The 22,260-nt window shown below is 42.8% G+C and overlaps 1 protein-coding gene and 1 long non-coding RNA gene across 7 annotated transcripts in view; one reads left to right on the top strand and one right to left on the bottom strand.

The window, feature by feature from the left end:
- The window catches only part of PTPRT (protein tyrosine phosphatase receptor type T), a 778,873-nt gene extending 762,037 nt beyond the window's left edge, over positions 1-16,836 (bottom strand). For all 5 annotated transcript variants that reach the window (XM_050917254.1, XM_050917256.1, XM_050917255.1 and 2 more), the window contains exon 1: positions 16,636-16,836. In XM_050917254.1, the coding sequence (XP_050773211.1) occupies positions 16,636-16,705 (70 nt within the window). In that variant the 5' untranslated portion in view covers positions 16,706-16,836. The remainder of the gene's footprint in view (positions 1-16,635) is intronic.
- LOC127030760 (uncharacterized) overlaps positions 1-21,343 on the top strand; it is a 101,032-nt gene extending 79,689 nt beyond the window's left edge. For both annotated transcript variants that reach the window (XR_007768465.1, XR_007768466.1), the window contains exon 2: positions 21,080-21,343. This is a non-coding gene — a long non-coding RNA (uncharacterized LOC127030760). The remainder of the gene's footprint in view (positions 1-21,079) is intronic.
- Positions 21,344-22,260: the final 917 nt, after the last annotated feature.

Consider the following 22,260-nt stretch of genomic DNA (forward strand, 5'->3'; position numbering starts at 1 on the left):
TCCATAACTGAGTAAGATTTTCAAAAAAACTCAGCTCTTTTGAAAATCTCCCCCACACTGGGAGTGCCCAGCTCTCTTGAAAGTCTGTCCTATGGTCTCTGAACTAACATTGACTAGAAATGTCAGCATTTCAGTAATAAATGGTTTTTCCTTCCCATTTATTTCCACCACCAAAAAACGGAATGTATTTTTCCGGAGATGTTAACATAATCCCCACAGACACACTGAATATTACCTTTTTGTGCCAAGCGGACGGCTCCGAGACAGTAAATCAGTTTGAGCTAATAGAATATGCCAATTTGCTCAGCAAAGCCAAAAATTTGACAATACACACTGAAATCTAGCAAGACATGAAACATCTGGGAATTAGTGTCCTGCACATCGATTGTCTCCAACTATAATCCAGGAGAAAAAATATATATATTTTATATTGACTAAATATACATGATCAATTGATCTACAGGGAAAAAAAAAAGTAGTGTGTGTGTGTGTGTGTGTGTGTGTGTAGATAAAATATAAATATTCTATTACCAACAACCCTGAGAGAAATAGCTATCTTTACAAGCGTTAGCGATCTGTACTTATAGAAGGCACTAGCCAACTTTAATTATAGGCATCTCTATCACGCCACATAAAATATAGATGATGGAAATATAGAGATAACAGGAGCCACATAGTTATTTGGAGGAGGAGAGGAAAGGAGGCAGGTCAGATGTCAGACTAACACTTCATTTATTCGGAGAGCTGAAGGGGAGTGTCTCTGAATAAAGCGGTAGATGGTAAAGCACACAAATTTCTGTTTATTTTTTGACAAAACAGAAGAATAACCTTGGTCCATTATAAAAGTGCCCCAATGTCCAGAAGAAATGCATTAACCTTTTTCTCGGCTGCAGTGTAGAAGTATGTTAGGCACAAATTAAAGGCATGGTCTCACCTTAAAATCCATTCTCAACAGCCTTTCAAAACTTCCATTTACCACTATTCGTGTGCTTGCAATCAAAGCGTCCTTCTTAAAAGGACATCTTGCAAACCTATTGAAAGTCAAAATCTGCTCTACCAGCACATATCTGCTGCCTGCTAAACATCATCCTTGGGATGAGATGGACTCCAGCACCTACCCAAACTGTGTCCCCAGCATGGGCATATAGCCATGTTGCAAAATCAGCATGAGCCTGTACTCAACTTGTTCCTGCAGGCAGCAGTTGCCATATACAGCCCAGCCTCACAGAGCGAATTACAGTTCTGCACCAAGGGAGGGAGGGAGGGAGGGAATGCATCTACACAACACACTCAGTTCAGGGTCCTACACATAAGAACTCAGGGTATGGCTACACTCGAAACTTCAAAGCGCTGCCGCGGGAGCGCTGCCGCGACAGCGCTTTGAAGTGTGAGTGTAGTCGCAGCGCCAGCGCTGGGAGAGAGTTCTCCCAGCGCTGTACGTACTTCACATCCTCATGGGGTTTAGCTTGCAGCGCTGGGAGCCGCGCTCCCAGTGCTGTGGCACTGTTTACACTGGTGCTTTACAGCGCTGTATCTTGCAGCACTCAGAGGGGTGTTTTTTTCACACCCCTGAGTGAGAAAGATGCAGCGCTGTAAAGTGCCAGTGTAGCCAAGGCCTGTCTAACATTGTTAGAGGAAGTGCAAGAATCCCCTCTTGGGGATGGGAGAGCTTCATTTCCTTCAGTCCCCCTCCTCCACTTCCCCACCCAAAACACTTATGCTCAAGTCTGCCACCCCATAAAGTTCCCTCAGTGAAGCTCCTGTGCTCACCCCCTGTCATAAACAGATAGCTAAGGGTTAATGTCTCTTTCACCTGGAAAGGAGTAACCTGAAACACCTGACCAGAGGACCGATCAGGAAACAAGACTTTTTCAAATCTGGGTGGAAGGAGGTTTTGGGTGTGAGTTCTTTGTCCTTTGTCTTGTGTCTGACCCTCTCGGCTCTGAGAGTGATCTTTCTGTCTCCTGGCTTTCTAATCTTCTGTTTCCAAGTTGTAAGTACAAAAATAGTAAGACAATAAGGTTTATATTGTTTTCTTTTGTATTTACATGTGTGTAGTTGCTGGAATGTTTTGAATTGTATTCTTTTTGAATAAGGCTGTTTATTCATTTTTCTTTTAAGCAATTGACCCTGTATTTGTCACCTTAATAGAGAGAGACCATTTTTATGTCCTTTTCTTTCTTTTTATAAAGCTTTCTTTTTAAGACCTGTTGGAGTTTTTTCTTTAGTGGGGACTCCAGGGAATTGAGTCTGCAGCTCACCAGGGAATTGGTGGGAGGAAGAAGTCAGGGGGGAAAATCTCTTTGTGTTAGATTTACTAAGCCTGACTTTGCATACCCTCTGGGTGAAAGGGGGAAGAGAGATTAGCTATCTCGGTACTTGTGTTTTCCAGGACTGGAAACAGGGAGGGTGGAGTCCCTCTGTTTAGATTCACGGAGCTTGCTTCTGTATCTCTCTCCAGGAACCCAGGGACGGAACACCTGGAGGGGAGGAGGGGGAAGGGAGATGGTTTATTCCCCTTTGTTGTGAGACTCAAGAAATCTGAGTCTTGGGGTCCCCCAGGGAAGGTTTTGGGGAGACCACAGTGAGCTAGGCACTGTATAAAATCCCTGGCTGGTGGCAGCGTTATCAGGTCCAAGCTGGTAACTGAGCTTGGAGGTTTTCATGCTAACACCCAGATCTGGACCTTAGCGTCCAAAATATGGGAAAAATGTTATGACACCCCCCTCCTTAAGAGGTTTCCACTGCTCCCCACTCTATGAGGCTTCCTGTGAAGTTGCCACTGCTCCCCCAGTGGCTCCCAATGTGGCTATTGCTGTTTTCCTCCCTTCCATCTCCCACCTGTCTGAAAGGCAAGAGCTGACAGACATCATTATCACTCTGACCTCAGATACTTTGGCCTTCTGAGGGCCACAGAGACAAGAGGGAGCCATGTGTGCATGCACTATTGGCACGTTCCTAAAGTAAGCTCTGTAAACACACAGACTACCCTCAAATTCCAGGACGAGCCCCAAACATCCCTCCCAGTTCTCTATAGTTTTATGGATACCATTTTGGGGCAGACAACTTCCAGCCCATGCTAGCACCAAGACAGAGTTACAGGACCTTCATGCTTCAATGTATAAGTTGATCACCAGCTGAGATGAGGAAAAAAACCCCACATCATCACAAAATATGGCACGATTAGATGCACTATGTGGGTCTCATGAGCCAAATTTTCTACTAGTGTCAATGGATTCAGCGCCATTGATTTCATTGGATCTGTGCCCATGGACATCAGCAGAGACCTGTAACTTCTTCTGAAGAACCAGCATTTACCACTGTTGGAGAATAAAAACAATGTCCCAGCAATATATATCCTATTTCCAAAAGGCTAAACCAAGGTGCAAAAAGATTTACTTGCTGAAGGTGATGAGATTGGCAGAAACCTGGGCTTCCAATTCTAAACATTGCTTACCTATATGCAACTGTGGTTTGCTTCACACCGTGTGGAAACTCCTTTAAACAGGAAGTCTTATGAAGAAGCATGCTTCTCACCCAGTTTGTATATGCCATGTTCAATAGGTTGCTCTTTCAAAACCTGAAAAAACAGCTAAAAAAGACCAGGTTTCATTTTCACCCGTGAGATTACAAAACCCAAGCACTATAAGTCAGAGAAATCTTTGATCCTCCTAAGTAAACTGGAAACACAGAGAAGGATGTAATAGACTTAATTCTGAAAGACTAATTAATGGGGAAGTACTGTAAAGTGAGACTTGGGAAAAGGGAGGTGAAGAGGAATCTTGATTCATGTTCATCTGGAATGTATTACTCTTTAATCGTTGTCCCCCATGTAATTACATATATCATAGATAATGTGCTTGAACTTTATTAGTTGTGATATATAATATTGGTGTAAACGCTACCTTCTTCCCCCAGGATCTCTTTGGAATTAAGGCAATTGGTCTAAAAGAGAGAGGTGTTAATGGTGCACAATATTTTAATACAGCAGAAGCAAGTCAATATTTATTCTGTTAAAATTAAACAAAGGTATTCATAATGAGACTAAAGGGGGGGGGGAGGGTCAAGGTCAAGAACCCTATAAATGCCCCAAATTTCACTTATCCTAACTTGCGTTTCCCCACGCTATTCCATTCCTTCGTCTCTCAAAGGCACAGAGTAAGACTACTAGTACCTCTCAGTCACCACCATTCTTTGTTCCAACCCTGGGCCTCCAGAATGGAAAGACAATCAAGCATATAGGAATGGATGTTGTTGCATTGTCATTGTTCTGATGTGGACAAATCTCCAGAACACCACACCCTTTATTTCTGTTGTGACCTAAATCATAGCTGAATCCAGATCTGCAGAGGTGAGGCTGCATTAACCCACTGCAATTCCTTGAATCCCTTAGTATGCCTACACCACAACACACCTGGCAGCTGGCCTGTGCTAACTGACCCAGGCTCATGGAGGCTCAGTCTACAAGGCTATAAAGTTGCAGTATAGACATTCCGACTTGAGCTGGAGCCTGGGCTCTGGGACCTCCCACATGGCAGCAGTGGTGCAAGTAAACTGGTACATCAGGTACTCCATACCATTAAGACATTTATTGCTGGTACAGCATACCAGAGACACAGATTTTCAAGAATTAATTGCAAAACCCTGCACAGATACAAATTTATACCTGCAGATGCGGATATCCGTGGATAGAAATCAGTATCCACTGAACTGCAGGGTTCTCCTGGGAACCCCAGCAGTGAAAGGAACAGAGCGTGGGGCCGCTGCTCCCAGGAGCCAGCGCCCCATGCAGGCAGCTCCTTTGACACAGCTGTACCACCACCAGCCCCGCCCCCTAGCCCTTCCACACAGCTACGTCTCCTGTCTGAAGTCTGTACAGCCCCACCGGAGGACAGGGAACATTTTTTTGTGAACATTCCCAGAACATTTTTTTGAGGCGAGGTGGGGGCGGGGGTTCAGTACTGTACCAGTAAGAGTTAAAAATCTACATGCAACACAGCCTGGCAGGGTTCCAGAGCCCAGGCTTGTACCCATGCCTGAACATCTACACCACAATTTTTAAGCCTCACAGCCTGAGTCAGCTGACACAGGCCAGCTGCAGATGTTTTAGTGCAGTGTAGACATACCCTTAGTGATCTACTCTATCGCAAGCATCAGACAAGTTACCAAAATTACTGGCCCACATCTTCACTAGAGAGTTCTCTAACTTGTAACAAATCTTCCCAAAACTCCAAGAAGCAACTGTGGCAGCTAATGTCCAACAAGGAGTAGTGAAGCAGCGTAAGAGCTGTTACAGCAATTCGACAACATCAGAGGCTCCCCCTACACTGGAACGATCCTCCCATGGCTAGTCATGCCAGCTTTAATGCCGCTTTGAACTGACAGTGTGGCACAAAGGAGGTACAATACAGCCCAGTATCTGAACAAATACGGTTTTAGTGAAGGAGTCACTAGAAATTTTCTTTCCCATGAGCAGTAGATCTTGCTTGGAAAAAAAAAAAGTTACAAACAAATGCTTTAATTGTTGAATTCGGATCCATTCTGCTCTTCCCGCCCCCAACCCCAGCCCCGCTGCTATTGTTGTAGCGAACAGAAGAATTTGAAGGGATACTTAAATAAATTCAACCACCTTTATGGCCCTAGGACATGGACTTATTTGTATATTTAGTAGGTGCATGTGATAAGAGTACCAGGCACACCCCACTGCTGCTATAACACAGCTCCTTTCTAGAACATAACATGGTAGCAATCAACGGGCATTACACAAAACACACTGGATGGGGGAGGAAGGGATGGATATTACATATTGGTCGTAAAAGAGAATAAGAGAACAAAGGAAATGAATTGGGAGCCTGAGGATATAAAATGAAAGAACAAGTTTGGAAATAACTCATTATTTGCACTCCTTACTGTGGCAATAATTTAAATGCTCAAAACAATAACAGAAAAGGAATAGAATTAGAGTTAGTTTTCTGAAGACCTGAGTCCCCTTGAATTAGCCGATGAAACAAACACAATCCGTTTTCTTGCTTCTTTTTTGTTCTTTAATGGGATTTGAATAATCAATTGCTCAATTTAATTGCAGTAGCCCTGTTTTTTCCCTACAGCTTTCTACAATTGCAGCGAAGGTGAACAAACACAGGATGACATTAATTGCATGCAAGATGTTGGCAAAGGATATAAAAACGGTCACACTATGAGGTGTCATGTAGAAAATTCTTAGTTAAAAACGAACAAACAGGATCTTTCTGTATCATATTATAAATATATTTATAAATAAACAAAAAACAAAAAAAACACACTATGTTAAAAGAAAGTTAAAGCTGCAAAGTTGAGCACTCAAAAATTAGGAAATGCCAGAATTAAGATTTCGTATGTCATCTTAATTAAACCACCCCCTGCCCCATCCCCACCACATGTGTAGGCATTAATACAGTACTTAAATACATGCTCACTTGCTAGTTTTTCCACAGGAGCCCTGCTCATTCAGTGTACAGGATGGACTGTTCTCATTGAAAGAGCAGCAATTCAATATCCTGTTTTATCCTCATTGTTTAATGTGGGATTTTATGTCTTATATACCACAAACCATTCAAATCCAGCTCTGAGGACAGAATAATTCGTTTCTTCCTGGGTTTTTCTTGGGTGCTTGCTTCACAGGCATTCACTAATTTAATTGCATGACACTCCTCTGAGGAGAGGGGCATTACCATCCCCATTTTACAGACTGGGAATTGAGGCATAAAGAAACGAAAGTCAAAACTGTCCACTAATTTTGGATCCCCAATTTGAGGCCCCTTGGTTTCCTCAGAAGACTTTGCATTATATAGCATTTATATGTTCAAACGCAGCTCCCACTGACTTCACTTACAGCTGTGAGCACTCAGCACTTCTGCAAATCAGCTCCTAAGGTATCAAACCAGGCACCCAGAAAATGAGGAACACGCAATTAATGACCACTCATGGAAAGTTTCGTTTAAGTGACTTGCCAGGCATCACACAAGGACTCTCCATTCTCTTCCTGCCATCATCGCCGCATTCACTACACAGCTTCCATGTTTTGCAACAAATGAAATGGGTCTTAAAGACAATAGCCTCCTTCACTACACAACCCTGATTCATCGCTACAGTAGGTCCATCCAATGCACTGAATGAGGCAGGGGGCTTGTGGGAAAAAATACTATGTACTCATGTAATTAAGAGGATATTGTAATAATGCATATGCATAAGGGGTCTGAATTAAGGGTGTACATGTTCCCTTAACATAGTCTGTGTATGTAGGATACATAGTGCATGAGTGGATAAACAGAGGAAATTGTTGGCCTGATGCAAAATCTACTGATGTCAGAGGACACACTCCCACTGTCCCCTCTGTGGACTTCAGATCAGGTGAATTAAAACAGTTGAAATGACAGCAGGAAGGTGTTGTTCATCATCATATTTGTTAACAAAATAGCATATTTCTTGCTGTTCCTAATCCCCCTTAATTGTAAGAATGACACTGAAGAGTTCTTCATTAAATTTGCCTTCTCTATTCATGGTTCAACCATGCTGGTTTGTTATTGCAGATATTTCAGTCTAATTCCCCAGTAAGGACAGAATTGTTCCCTGTTTTACATATTCTACTCTTTCAAACAATCTAAAGTTAAATGTCCAAAGCCATGGGGTTGCCACTACCTCAGCCTTACCCACCTCAGTGTCAAGATTTTCCTGATGCTCAGCCTAAATTTTCCCTTGTTTATGTTATCCCGTTACTCTACATGCCTATTAAATAATTATTCTCTCTCTCCTTGGTGTTCAGATCTTTCAAATATTTGCCAAGTTATTCCCCCTCCATCCCACCCTCTGCTATTACTTAGCCAGGTTAAACAGTTAGTTCTTTTACTCTTTCCTCAAAAGTCTAGCCCCCTGATCATTTTGACATACTCAGAGCTTCTAATTTGTCAATTTCATTATGGTAACATGGTTCCCAGTGCTGAAGGCAATGTTTTCAGGGGCAGTGACACAACCATCACATAGTGGAGGATTATTTTTCCCTCTTGGGTATGTAGCTTAAAACTGTACAGGCTGCTTTTTGCAGCTAAATTGAATTGCATAGTCATGTCTAAATTGCTGTGCACTCTCACATCTAAGTTCCAGCACTAACACCTTTCAGGTTCCCACCCACACATTGAATATAAGTGTGTGTTTCCCATGGATACATTACAGTAATTTTCATTTCCCCCAGCTGGAGCTAATTTAGTTATTTTCTATCTATGATTCCAACCTCTCTAGGCACCTTGTTATTATTTCTCCATCTTCATTAGTGTTTGCAACCCTCCCAGTTAGGTATCTGGCAAAATTAATGAAACATGCTGTTTACTTCTTCCAGAGCATTAACGAAGATGATACATAGGACCTGGACCTATGTGTATTCTTTGCAACATTCCAATAGACAGCTTCACACAATTGAAAATATTGTTATGGGGGAAAAGAATCAAATTCTTCACTAAAATTCAAATACACCTATTGTGCTGCCTTTGTACCTTAAAACAAAAAAAGTAGACAATCAGGCTTGCTTTACAAGGATTTATTCAAACCCCACACTGCTTATTGCTAATACTCTCAAGGGGCTCAATCTTGCAAGGTGGCAGGTACCCAAAATTTATATTGAAGTCAGTGAGAGCTAAGGGTACAGTCAGCATCTCACAGCAGAACTGGGTACCTCGCACAATAAAGCATTGAATTTTTTTTTCCCCCTCTCAGTATTATTCTGCTAAGGATAGAAGTTAGTTTTATGAGATGTTAATTGTGAGCATCAATCTTCTTTCATTTTCGAAAATTGGTACCATGTTTGCTTTTCTCCAGTCTTTCAGTGCCTCTCATCAGTACAGACAGCATCTGACTTATGTAAATCTCAAAAAGTGGGAGATCTTGTTTAGATGCTGACAAACCTCCAAATAGCATCAATACTGCGTCCCACAGTATTGTTTTTAAGCATGCATCTAAACATTTTGAATATTTGTTAGAACTGCATCAATGAACAAGAACATAACAATGGCCACGCTGGGTCAAACTAATTGTTCATCTAGCCCAGTACCCATTGTTCACACTTGTAGTTCTACCACCTTTCATGCACAGGAAAAGAGGAGATGTATACCAAATAAATTATTTGCTATGAATGTTCACTCAGCTCTTGCTGTAAAAGAGAGGGACGATCACATGGTAATGTCATTACTTCACATTCTAGGACTTGGGAGGGGGGCAGGGGGGAGATACTAGGCTAGCCTGTCAAGAAGAGCAGGTAGGTCTCATTAGATCCAACCACCGATTTGATTTGGAGAGTCATACAAAAGAGGCTCATGAATAAGTCAGGAAGGCTTTCCTGCAAAACCTAAAAATAGCCAGTTTAAGGTAATGTTTGTGCTCCATTGTTCTTAAGCAGCAAAATGAAACCCACAGCAAGGAAACTTTTGGGCATTAACTTATTGTGGATGGGGTGGGGATATGCACGTACACATGCTGTGTTGAGAGGAAGGTAGCAACTCCACTTGCCAGATTAGTACATTCAGATACCATCTAACTACAGAATATATTTTAGGCTTTAGTGATGGTTGTATACCTTGATTCAAAGTAAGAAGCAAGTGATTTTTTTGAACAACAGATGTGTCAAGTGTACATGACTCTCTGTCACAGGGCCTCCAAAACAACTTTGAAAGTAATAATTACTCTTATCAAAACATTTAATTCATGTCAAACCATATCGAAAAAACAAAATAAACTCTATGCTGTTACCATGTAAGTGGGTGAATGTTGACAGAAAATCTGTGTCCTGAAGAAATGAAGTGTCATGGGGAACAATTTCCCATCTGGCTAATGGGAACACTCTCTTTGCTCACATAGTGAATGCTGCTGTGATTCCAATCCAACATACGTCTACGAGATGTCAGTTACTTCAATCCCCTCTCCTCTTGCCTCCGCGAGGTGACTCAACCATTCAAACACTCCCTATGAGAGTTCACCCTTTTCATCCTTTCCTTTAATAATGAAAAAAGTGTTAATAATGCCACCGCTTTGACTAATGAGACAACCCTGAACATCAATGTGCAAAATATAGCTGCCCTGTTTGCACATCTGTGGGTCTTCTGCTGGCATTACCAGAGTGCCTGGCTTTAATTCTGGTGAATTGTGACATGAGGCAATTAAATAACAAATCCTAACCCTGTGGGATTGCAAGAGTCAAAAGCATGAAATTCCAGCAAAGATATCCAAAGTTCCATTCAGAGGCCTGCTCCCCTTGAAATTACTGGAATTTCCCTCTTCCCTCCCCCCACAACTTCAAGGAGAGGAGAGAAGGATCAGGGCCCAAGATAACACTACAGTAAGCTTTGCTTTACAACATTATGGAGGGCAGGCAGGCTAGCAATTTGCCTTTGATCCATGTACACCTTTAAAAGCATGAGTTGCAGCCAACTCACTTGCAGCCAGGAGCTCTTCCCTGAGATTTTACATATCGTCACTATCTTGGTGTGAATCCAAGATCATGACAAGCCTGTTAACGAGAAGCAGCCATGGTAAACTCCACTGTTTCCTTTGTGAAGTCAGATCTGAAGAAATTTCATCTGACAGCAAAGTACAAAGCATGGGATCTCTTTACGAAAAGTAACGCTCAAAGCAATGTCCTCGGACATCTTTATTCAGCCAGGAACTGTAGGCCGTTCAGGCAGCCTCACTGGACTGTGCATGCCACGCACATCATCAGCCATCAAATTCCACAGCCCTTCTGGAAGATGGAATTCAAAATACCAAGGGATAGAGCCAGACTCTACCTCCTTATAATCCGTGCACTAGTTCAGAAGCTCAGTCATTTTATAACCACTGCACCATTCTGAACTGTGAGACAATTCATCTGGATTCTACTTGAAGTCCCAAGCCCACAGTCCCAGCAGTAAACAAGAAACCAAGTGGCTGGCCCTGAATTAATTTATAGGGACTAATTAAAAAAGAATGAGAAAAGCAGGAGACCGGGTGTCAAATAGGCTCATTCTTGTTGGGGTTTTCTGCCTCTCTGCTTGCTAAGCCTTCCTCACAGGTGCATAAAGGTCCATGCTGCTCTTGCTTTTCTGGTTCCCCAGTGCAATGCTAGATAATAAATAACACTTTACTTCTTTAGTGCCTCAGACCTTCCAAAGGACTTTAAATACCTTAAGTGATTCATCATAATCTCTCTTCTAAAATGCATAATGCCCCGAGAGCCAGACCGTAGTCTATCCAATATTTCAGAACAATATGATAGATAGCATGCATTGATCAGACATAAAAAACAAGTGGGGCTGATTAAAAGATGTATGGTCTGATTAAGACAGAGGAGTTGTCTCATTACCATGAAGAAACAATCTTGAGAGTTTGCAATAATGAACAGCAGCAGTTTATCATAGACTTACACCACACATATAATTACACCCTGACACAGGGACAGATTGTGATGCCCTTACTCATGGGCACAGACCCATTCACCATGTAAGTCAGTCTTCACCAGTGAGAGTATGGGCTCTACAATGTTTCAAGGGAGTGACCAAGGAGGTGGAGGGTGAATGGCATTTAGAAAATGAAGGTCTATATCCAGAAAGGCTGAGGATGCATAAACCGAAAAGTAATGTTGTCTTGAAAGGAGCAGGTGCCAACCAGGTGAAATTCTACCCAAGTAGAGTTTAAATGGTGATGAGATGTGCTGCCAGAGGCTACCACAGGGAAAGTTTAGCAAAGGCTATAGAACTGGTGGAGAAGAATGCTTCAATGGGAAAAGGAATTCTTTGGCTTATTTAAACTGGAGGACTTGAACCAATCTGTGCTGCCCAGTATCAATGCTATGATGTACAGTAAAATCAGGACACACTGCAGTCTAGTCTGGAATTACAACTGAAGGTCAGCTAATGCCAAACATATTCAATATAAGAGCTGTACACTTCATGGAGGTGAAACTCACAGCTTCCAAGCCAGCATTAAAAATATGAAGGAAATCTCACATTGTGCAATCCAGACCAGACCTTCAGTTGTGTGCAGACTTCCATGGGTTGAGAAACTGGCTCTCTTCTTCAAATTTTCAGTAAGAAAGTCTTCATCTGCAGTTATGCTGACATGCAAGGTTTCAAACCACTTGATTACAGAAAGTTGAGGCAGCAGTTTTGGAGCTGCTTGCATCCAAAGAATTACAGGGAAATGCATCACTTTGCTTCCTATTATAGATAGTACAAATACTTTGCATAAGCATACACACTCCCTAACCTCCTTTCAGCCACAGATCACAGAAGGTATTGGAATATTGATCAGATCTCAGAACACCTCTTTCTGGAGTATCATTGGCAAGTATCACTCTTATTTTTCAGATGAGTGAATAATCCCAGAGATAATTAATTCAAATCACCTCAGATCTTGGGTGCTTGATTTTAGACACCTTTTGCCGGATATTCAGAAATGCCAAGTTATGCTGACTTCAAACAGAGTTAAAGGTGTTTACTTAGCCCCTAGGGTTAAAATGTTCAAACATCAGTATCCAGAGCCATATAAAACCACACTCTTCCCTATATTCAGTGCATCCTATTCAGCTCAAAAAGCAACACTCACCAATTGTTCTTTTCATTATCTCTTTATTAATGAGATAATAAAATAACCACAGCAGCAAAGCAAATGGTTCATTACATTCCTAATAATTATAATAAATAATAAAATAAAAATAATGAGCGTTGAAAGACAATACAAGGAAAATTATGAAGAGATACTGATCTAGGGAATAATCCTTCAAGGCTAAGTAGACTGAACAGATCTACAGTAATTGTCCAAAACCATTCCCATAACATTACTGTAAACCGTAGGGATTTGGGACTATACAAGGAGGAAACTGCAGGATTCTACAATTAAAATTTAAGATGAATGAAACAGGCTGGAGTGGGGTGTAGATGATGTTAGGCATTTCCAAAAGAAACAATAGGTTCTGATGTGGAGGTTGAGAACTAGCTGGGCTTTACCACACAAAGATTTTTCATTGTGGCTGTGGAAAAAGTACCTTCTTTAATATAAATTGTTCATTTATTTGGGGCGTGGGGGGAGAGAAATCAAGCCAGCCAGGAAGGAAAATAAAGTTGAACTGTGCTGCTAACAGTTCCCCAGGGGGAGCGGGAAGTGATTAGTGAGTTAAATGGCTACATTGTTAACAATTGCCACACAGAGTAGCTTATGCTGTAAAATCCATTTTTCGCTGTCAATTTACTAATCTGCTTACATATCTGCTAGTAAATGAATTAATCACCCCTAAATCTCTCTCCAGCCTCCCCCCTTTTCACTTTCCCCACGTACACCATGTTCTAATACAACATTTGTTGTTTTTGTTTTATGATCTGACATCAATCTTTGCAAACATCCACCTCACACAGGTCCAAATGCTCAAGAGCTCCACTATAGCAAAGCAAGCTAAAAGGTAGGACGTCTGTGATATAATCAAGATTGCCATCAAGAGAAACAATAGTGTCAAACTAATGTGGCCATTGTGTTCAGGGGAACAATCCCCATGCAACCTACTATCCCAGTTTTTCCCTGAATGTTGTTATTTCAAGGTTGTAAATCTGCAGGGTTCCACACGCAATAAGAAGAGTATATCAAAGAGCACAAGACAGTTGTAGGGATAATTCCATATGTCAAAAAGAAGAAGAAAACGTGCCGTGCACACACAGGTATTTTACGGGAAAGTATTTCCCCATAAGGAAAGTCCCTTATCTTCTGAAATGAGGATCAGCATACACTTGGGATTTTACTGCTGTGTATTCTAGTGAAAAGCAGGTAGAATTAATTAGATTTGGAACCTATAGCAAGAAGAGAGGTTAAAACCCCAAGAGCAGATCTGCAGTGTTATAAATAAAAGAATGTGTTCGAAACTGTGTGCAACTAAAAATAATTGGTGAGAGAAGCGGAGGAAAAATGCTACAAATAGAGCAACCCAACAACTGTATTAAGGAGAAGGGCCAACAAAGGGATTTTAAACGCCCCCCAGTATCAAACAAGTGGACAAGCAGGAAACCAGTAACCATGTGTTATATTTCCACCAGTATTTCTGATACTAAGTTTTATGGTGCAGCATGGGAAAGTAAGTCGGCACGACAGGAAGGGATTCAATGTTGTTTTGCCTTGAACACTGAACTCTTGGCTTCCCCCTTTTTACATGTGTTCCCATACAGAAAAAACAAACAAAAGCAGCCCATTTCTCGCACAATGACTGTTCAGAATGTTTAACAAAAGGCTGCTGAATAAACACATTAAGCATTAAAAAATCGTTCCATCAGCTAGTAGTCAAGCGGTATTTGCATCCGAATAGTTATGAAGACAGCACCATCTGATGGAAGACGGCAGAAGTGCGCTGGATACAACAACCGGAATCTTTCCCACAACTTGATCCTTAATTGAAATCCAACAGAGGGGCAGGGTGCGTGGACATTCTGCACATTTGCTTTTATTCTCAGAATATTAGCTGTGCAAATTGGTTACAGGGCATTAAGAACTCAGCCGCTAAATGTAATCAAAAAAGAAGCAACACTTTCCATATAACCTCATTCATGGAAGTGACTCGGCTGTCATATTTCTATGTGTAAATAAGATCATTTTCTCATTCCGAACAGCAAGGCAGGCATTAAAGTGGGAGGTGAAAGTTGACATTAACAATCAGGCAGATCAAACACTAGCTTCCCCACTTAGCTAACAATGATAATGGAATATTTCCATCCTGGCTTGGAAAGGATTAGCCATTTGCTCTGCGCCTTTTACGGTATCATGGATTCGCTCCAATACCTACGTCTCCCTTCCACGAAAATCTTTTTTTTCTAAGCATGCGAGCTAAGTGATTCAAAGGGGAACGCAAGCCTAGGGTTTAGCCCCAGTTTATGTCAACCCCAATCCTATATATCCTGAAATCACATTCAGAACAGTCATTAAAAATGGGTATTTCAAAAACAGAAAAAATACCATCAGCTCCATATATAGTTTTACTCATGAAAGGAGCTATTTAGCCGGGTTACATTTCCCAGTGGTTTTTAATAAATCTGATAACATGGACCGTTGCCTAGCAATCTAAATATACATTTGTTATTAAACAGCATGGGATTGATTTGCTCCTGTACCTCACAGAGCTGAATGGGAGCTCTTCTACCGACTCACCCCAAACTTTCTTTAAAACGATTTCGCAATGGGAAAAAAAAACCACCTTTATTTCAGCTTTACACATGGGTCTGATTGCAGCGGCCCCATTTGCTGAGCTGCCCAAAATGTATATCTTAAAGCAGCCGGATAGAAGTCATTTGATCTCCCTTAGCATCTTAATTCCTCACCATGTAAGGAGTACTAATCCTCCGCGTCCTGGGCACCCCTGCTGAAGGGTTGGAATGCAAATAGCCAAGCCTCAATGGGTGAGATGTATCATCTCCAGTCCACACAGGCAATTAGGAGCAGGGAAGTTGTCTTTACTCATCTTAAAGATTAAATACGGGGTGAGGGGCAGGGTGTGTGCGTCTGTTCTAAAGATTTGCTAACTGAAGCCAAAGAATTTTGATTCAACATCACCAGGGAAAGTAGAAATCACCCCTCCCCTTTTGATCCACCTGCAAAAGGGAGAAAGAGGCAGAAAACTAGCTCAATGGACACCTATCACCTTGAAGGAATTCCTGGTGTACCTAAGGAACTAGGGAAAGGGGAAGAGATAGATAGCTACTATTAGGCTACACACAGTCTCTGCTCTAAAACACTCTCCCTACAGATTCAAATAACCGACATCCCTCATAAGTGTGAAAGAAGAAGTCCAAGTACCTCAGCCAGCCAGAGAAAGTTATCCAAACTCTGCAGGGCAGGGAGCAAAGCTGCCATTGAACTTCTAAAAAGTGTTGCCCGACTTTGGTTTAAAGGTACCGTATAGTGCCTTGCAACGAGGGGGGCACGTTTCCCCCAAGGCTCACCCTTGCCTTTGATTCAAAACAACTGTTTACTATAAAAAGGACTCAACTGTCTTGACTCCAAGCATGAAAGGGGAGCTTTCATTTCACACCAGCCACAACTTTTAAAGAAACATACCCCTCCCCGAGAGAGAGAGAATACACATGTATATAAAACCTACATCTCCCGTGGAGGCAAGCAAACGAAATAAACCCTTTAAAGAGCGAGTTAGTGCTGAGGCAGTATTATGACTTTGAAGACAACCCTCATTCTAAAGGACTTTTCATAAGATTGCTCTTTTCCTTGCCATCCACTGGGCTTTGAAGAGACAAATCTAGTCTTTGCAGCCCAGGATCCTTTAGAAGAAAAGCTCGAGATGGAAAAGGGTAGAAGAAAGGGTAGAGCAGATCCCACATAATTCAATACATTGCATCCAGCGCTCTTCCAGCTCTTGTATTTAACCCATCACACCGAGAAGATGCACGCGAAGATCAAAGCAAAGCAAGCAAATCACTGCAAAAAGGCAAACTTAACCCCGGACAGAATGTCCACACACAATCCAGCCCCCAGCACACACATTGCAGCGCATTGCCACCCCTTCATCGCGGGCTCACTCCCTGCCCCCGGTTAAGTTGAAAGCCTTCACGAGAGCTGCCTATAGAACAAGTGAAGAATGGATGAACTCACCTGGGAAGACCTGCCCCTCTGCTTTTTGTAACAGCTGCACCAGAAACACAATAGTGGCAATCCGGTTCATTCTTTATTTGAGTTCACATTCCCTTCCCGCTGTAGCAGTGCAGCTGTCTCTCTGTGTGCCTGGCAAATATCCCCTGCATTGGTACATCAGAGAGTTGGAGATGTATCTCCACGTTGAAGCTGCTATCCTGATCTGATGAGTAGCACAAACTGATTGAAGAAGGGGGAGGGAGAGCAGGGGGAGGGGGAGAGAGACAGAGACGAGAGATTTCCCCTGAGTCTTAAAGCCTGCCGCTTCCTCTCCTCTTCTCAGACATCTCCTCCACACCGTCACTAACCAGACTTCAAACGACCTCGGCTAGCTACACCCATTCTGCACTCCAGGCTTTGGTCCAGGGTTACCCACAGGGAAATCAGTGTAATTAAGAACCTTCTGCCCTGAAGGAACAGCAAAACTCCTGCACCAAACCGGGGTTAGGAATTGACAACAATAAATACAGAGCAGGAGAAATCGGAGGGTATTTTTCCTGAATCAAACTGTTTGATCCATTTTGCTGCTCAGCTGTGTCCTATTTGCAGGGACTTAGGGGCAACATGTTGCAAGCAAATTAGGTTTCCAGCTCGTGCATTGTTTCTGGGGGTCAATGCAAAATATCTCCCATGAGCAAAAGAACTGGGACTGTGGTTAACCGTGAAGCCAGCCCTGAGATGGGAAGTGAAGAGGAGACCCCCTGCTAGGGCGAGAAGCGTGAGCCAAACTGCAGGGTTCAGGGGGTCCATTATTCGATCAGCTCTTATGAATGCCTCACAGACATTTTCAGCTGGAAACAGTAATTTTCATCATTATTCACTTAACTTAGGATAGACTTGGCTGCTAAATCCCTAATCATACCACGTACTGCTGCACACACGAGCTTTACACACACACACATACGCAATTAAAACGATGACTCTGCTTCCACATGACTCTGCAAATTACCTCCCCCAGTCGCCTTTCATTTTTTAAATGAAAAAAGTAGGTGTCTCCTTCCCTCCCCCGATACCCTGCATCGGCGGAGACGAGACCTAAAACACATGTGGCTATTGACCCTCCATCCGATCTGGGCTTGGCAAAGCAAATGAAAGCGATGAGTCTCGCCCGTCGTGAAGTGACTGTTTTATCACGAACTCGACAGGAGATTGTTTTGGACGGTCACTGAACTTTCCAGAGAAACTCCAGTGTTTTGCCTTGTGGTGCCTGTGTGTGCGCATGGAGTCAAAACACTCCAGGTTCAGTCGAGCTCTGCTTCCACGCTGATTCTCAGAATGCTGTTAATTGTTCAGCTGACCCCCTCCCCAGGTCCTCTATCCCCCTCTCTGGTTTCCCCCTACTGAACAACCTGTTTTCTCTTTAGTCTGACACAGCTCTTTTAATCAAGCGGCTGTACCACTCCATGGATAACCAGTAGGGGGTAGAATTGCATCAGTAGTGACATTTCTATGTAGCCTCCTCTCCTCACCCCCATTCACTTGCATGCCACCTTTCTGGGAGGGTTGCAGACATTTAGCCAGGGACCTGGATTAACAACACACATTAATGCACACAGGGCACAATAGCTTTAGCTAATTGTACCGGATCTTCCCAGGGGAGCACAGCTGGAAACGATCTTTTCTTTTTTGCCCCATCCCAAAAGAGAACAAAGGGAGCGAACAATTGAATTGATACCAGTGAACTTTTAAACAACTCAAAGGACATAACTGACACAGCAGGGTATAGTAAGGAACTCAGAGCAGGTGGCTGAGAGAGTCACATACTGGATCTGGGGTTTAAAAGGCTTCTGCACAATTACATGAGGACTCATACTGGAAGCTGTGGGCACAGAAAGGGGAAAATCCTGCCTTTATTGAAGAAGGCTTCACAGTGGGAGTGAAGTAGAGAGCCCTCCATTGCTACAAAGCAAGATGGCAAAAAGGCAGGCAGGGACTATTTGCAAATGTAACTCATTGGCAGAATTCCCCATATCCCCTTCCGCTAGTTGGTGCAAGCTTTATTCCTGATACTTTCAGATACCAAAGCCAGGGCAGGTCTCAGACTCACCCTCCACCTCCAGATGCCAGGGGCTGCTCCAGGCCCCAGCACGCCAAGCTCGTGCTTGGGGCAGCAAGCCGCCGGGGGCGCTCTGCGGGCGCCACAAGGGCGGCAGGCAGGCTGCCCTCGGCGGCTTGCCTGCGGAGGGTCCGCTGGTCCCACGGCTTCTGCGGACCTCCCGCACCTGCCTGCCGTGCTTGGGGAGGCAAAATTCCTAGAGCCGCCCCTGCCAGACGCTCAACAAATAGCTCAAGGCAATGAAGTTCTGCATGGCACACTGGGCACTGATTATCCCTTCCCTGGATCCAGGAAAATGGTACGCTGCCCTTGACTTGGAATTCAAAGGTGCACATAAAGCAAAGAGAAGAATCTGAAGGGAGAACATGGGAAACAGAGATGGAGAGGTGGTTGTGGGGGAAGGATCCCTGGGGGCACCAGTTCAAAGAGTACTGGGAGTGGAATGGGGGATAGATTCAAGGTCAGAAGTAGTGGGGTTTTGGGAGGGAGGAGGAACAAGGAACTAGAGGATTTCCTAGCATGCTGTAAGTGAAGTGAATGCATATGTATGTCCAAATTAAGACACCCCATAATTTAGTTTCCAAACTCATGGCTTTAACAGATAGGTAGATGCTGGGAGGTAGGGGCCAGAACTACTGTGAAAGGCTGGTGAGCCACCTTCCTGATGAGAATAGAGTGGACACCTCAGTACCACAGAAACTGGAGAGGCTGATGGGGAAAGCCTTCCAGCCTGAGAGGGAGCAGCATCTGCACTAAGAGCAGTAGTGGGACGATGAAAAGCAGCAAGAAGAGCCATAGCAGCAGCATCCAGGGGAAGAGGAGCTCCTTGGCCCAGAGCTTGGCTTTAAATGAGGAAGAGACATCGGGAGTTCCCCAGGGAGTAGACAGTACTTTTCTCTTTCTCCCAGGCCATCTCTTCTCCTATTACCATACCTCTTTGTGCAATAAGAGATGCAGCCAGCCCACTCTAGCTCAAACTTCACCTCCAACTCTTTCTCCTTGTAATGATTGTTTTCTTGCCATATATTATTCGGCCATTATCAGCTGCACAGAGCTTAAAACAGAGTGTGGTGCTTAGTAAGCAAGGAAGACAAAGCTGGAAGTCGTTGTGTGGAAATCTGTTTGCCAGTAGCAACAGATATTTTCCTTAATAAAGACCTACTTAAGAAGCACTGTGGTTCTACTTGTCATGCTACTATTCTGAGGCTGCAAAACCCCTACATGAAGGAAGTAAAGTGGATTTTAAATAATTGTAGTGATTGTCTATGTACAGTTGTAGCTGAATAAATGCAAAACTTCCACATAATTTAGAAAATGTTTTTTACAGAGACCATTTCAGATATTGTCAGGCATATTTGTCCAGCACTAATGCAGTTTTAGATTAAGTAGGAAAATCTTAAAACTCCAATTTTCTTGTTATTGCTTAGGCTGTTTACTTTCTGCATTTTCCTCATTTTAAAGAAAACACTCCATGATGTCAGTTTCACTTTTAGGTTCATTAGTGCTGCAAGGGAACATTTGTTCATTTAAGAATAGTTATGCTCATTGGAATTTTTCAGTAGGTTACATTTTTATGGGTCTCGTGCTTTAGAATTTAAAAAAAAACAAACCTTCATTTGGCAAACTTGACAGTGTTTCATTAAAGACATCCAGAGTTTATGGTTAAAAACATTGTTTTCAGTAATACCACCTTTTCAGATAATTGTTTTAAAAGTTAAAGAAGGCTGATAGGCTGAAGAAATAGGCAGTTTATTGACAGATCCATATTGTTAGTATTACAATAGCAGCCAAACGCTGAAACCAAGATCAAGACCCTATTGCAGTAGGTGCTGTAGATATGCCCAGTAAGGGACAGTTCCTGTCCCAGAGATCTTACAGTCTAACATGACAAAACAAACAAAGGAAGTATTATTTCCACCTTCCAGATGGGGCACTGAGACCCAGAGAGAGATTAAGGCCCAGATTCCATGAACAAGTGTTGAACTAAGCATGTGGTTAGTGCCATTGAAGTCCCTGAATGGTGCATAAATAGCTTGTTCCAAGTCACACAGGAAGTTTGGAAGAAAATGAGGATTTGAACTCAACTTTCACAAGTTCCAGGTCGGTGGAAGACCTTTTCTCCTCTCATTCGCTTTTCCCTTGAGTGTCTTGGTCCATGGAACTTGTAAAGAGATGAATGAGAAGAAGTCACTCAAAATGTCTTTATTTCCTCTCCTGACCCTGTCATAAACAGATAGCTAAGGGTTAACATCTCTTTCACCTGGAAAGAAGTAATCTGAACACCTGACCAAAGAACCAATCAGAAGACAGGATTTTTTCAACTCTGGGTGGAGGGAGTTTGTGTCTGAGTCTTTTTCTGCCTGCTTTTCTCTCAGCTATGAGGAGTGATTTCTATTTCCTGCTCTCTAATCTTCTGTTTCCAAGTTGTGAGTACAGAGATCATGTATTTACATGTCTATAGTTGCTGGAGTGCTTTAATTTGTATTCTTTTTGAATAAGGCTGTTTATTCAATATTCTTTTAAGCAATTGACCCTGTATTTGTCACCTTAATACAGAGAGACCATTTGTATGTATTTTTTTCTTTCTTTTTATATAAAGCTTTCTTTTTAAGATCTGTTGGAGTTTTCTTTACTGGGAAACTTCAGGGAAATTGAGTCTGTACTCACCAGGGAATTGGTGGGAGGAAGAAGTCAGAGGGAGGTCTGTGTGTGTTGGATTTGTTCGCCTGACTTTGCATTCCCTCTGGGTGAAGAGGAAAGTGCTTGTGTTTCCAGGACTGGAATTACAGAGGGTGGATTCCCTCTGCTTAGATTCACGGAGGTTGCTTCTGTGTATCTCTCCAGGAGCACCTGGAGGGGGGAAGGGAAAAAGGATTATTTCCCTTTGTTGTGAGACTCAAGGGGTTTGGGTCTTGGGGTCCCCAGGGAAGGTTTTTCAGGGGGACCAGAGTGCCCCAAAACACTCTAATTTTTTGGGTGGTGGCAGCAAGAACCAGGTCCAAGCTGGTAACTAAGCTTGGAGGTTTTCATGCTAACCCCCATATTTTGGACGCTAAGGTCCAAATCTGGGACTAAGGTTTGACAGACCCCTCCCCTCCCTCACTGAAATGGTGCGGACACATTCACCATCCTTTATCCAATCTGCTTCACACTGCCCCTGTGTGTCTGTTCTATAGCAATACAAAGTACAATTGATTGACATGTGCCCTGCATCCGGGCAATGATTGAATTTTATATGACCAAGTCTTCATGCACAAATTAAGGTCCAAAAATTAATATTTATGAACTCTGACAGCAGCAGAAGTAGCCTCCTTGCTGATTCTGGGTATCTGCAGCACTAGGAAAACCACATAGAGAGCATGTTATAGGGTTTATATATTAGTTCAAGGAGCCCTTCCTCCTCCTTTAAGTCTTTTTCTTCCCCATCACGACACTCATGCTTCTATCATGCTCCTGTCCCCTTCTCCTGGGGAAGGACTGGCACAATGTTCGCACAAGATGGAAGTCGACAGATGACTATAGAGCCAATT

This window comes from Gopherus flavomarginatus, chromosome 11 (genome assembly GCF_025201925.1).
Source record: "Gopherus flavomarginatus isolate rGopFla2 chromosome 11, rGopFla2.mat.asm, whole genome shotgun sequence".
NCBI classification, from domain to species: Eukaryota; Metazoa; Chordata; order Testudines; family Testudinidae; genus Gopherus; species Gopherus flavomarginatus.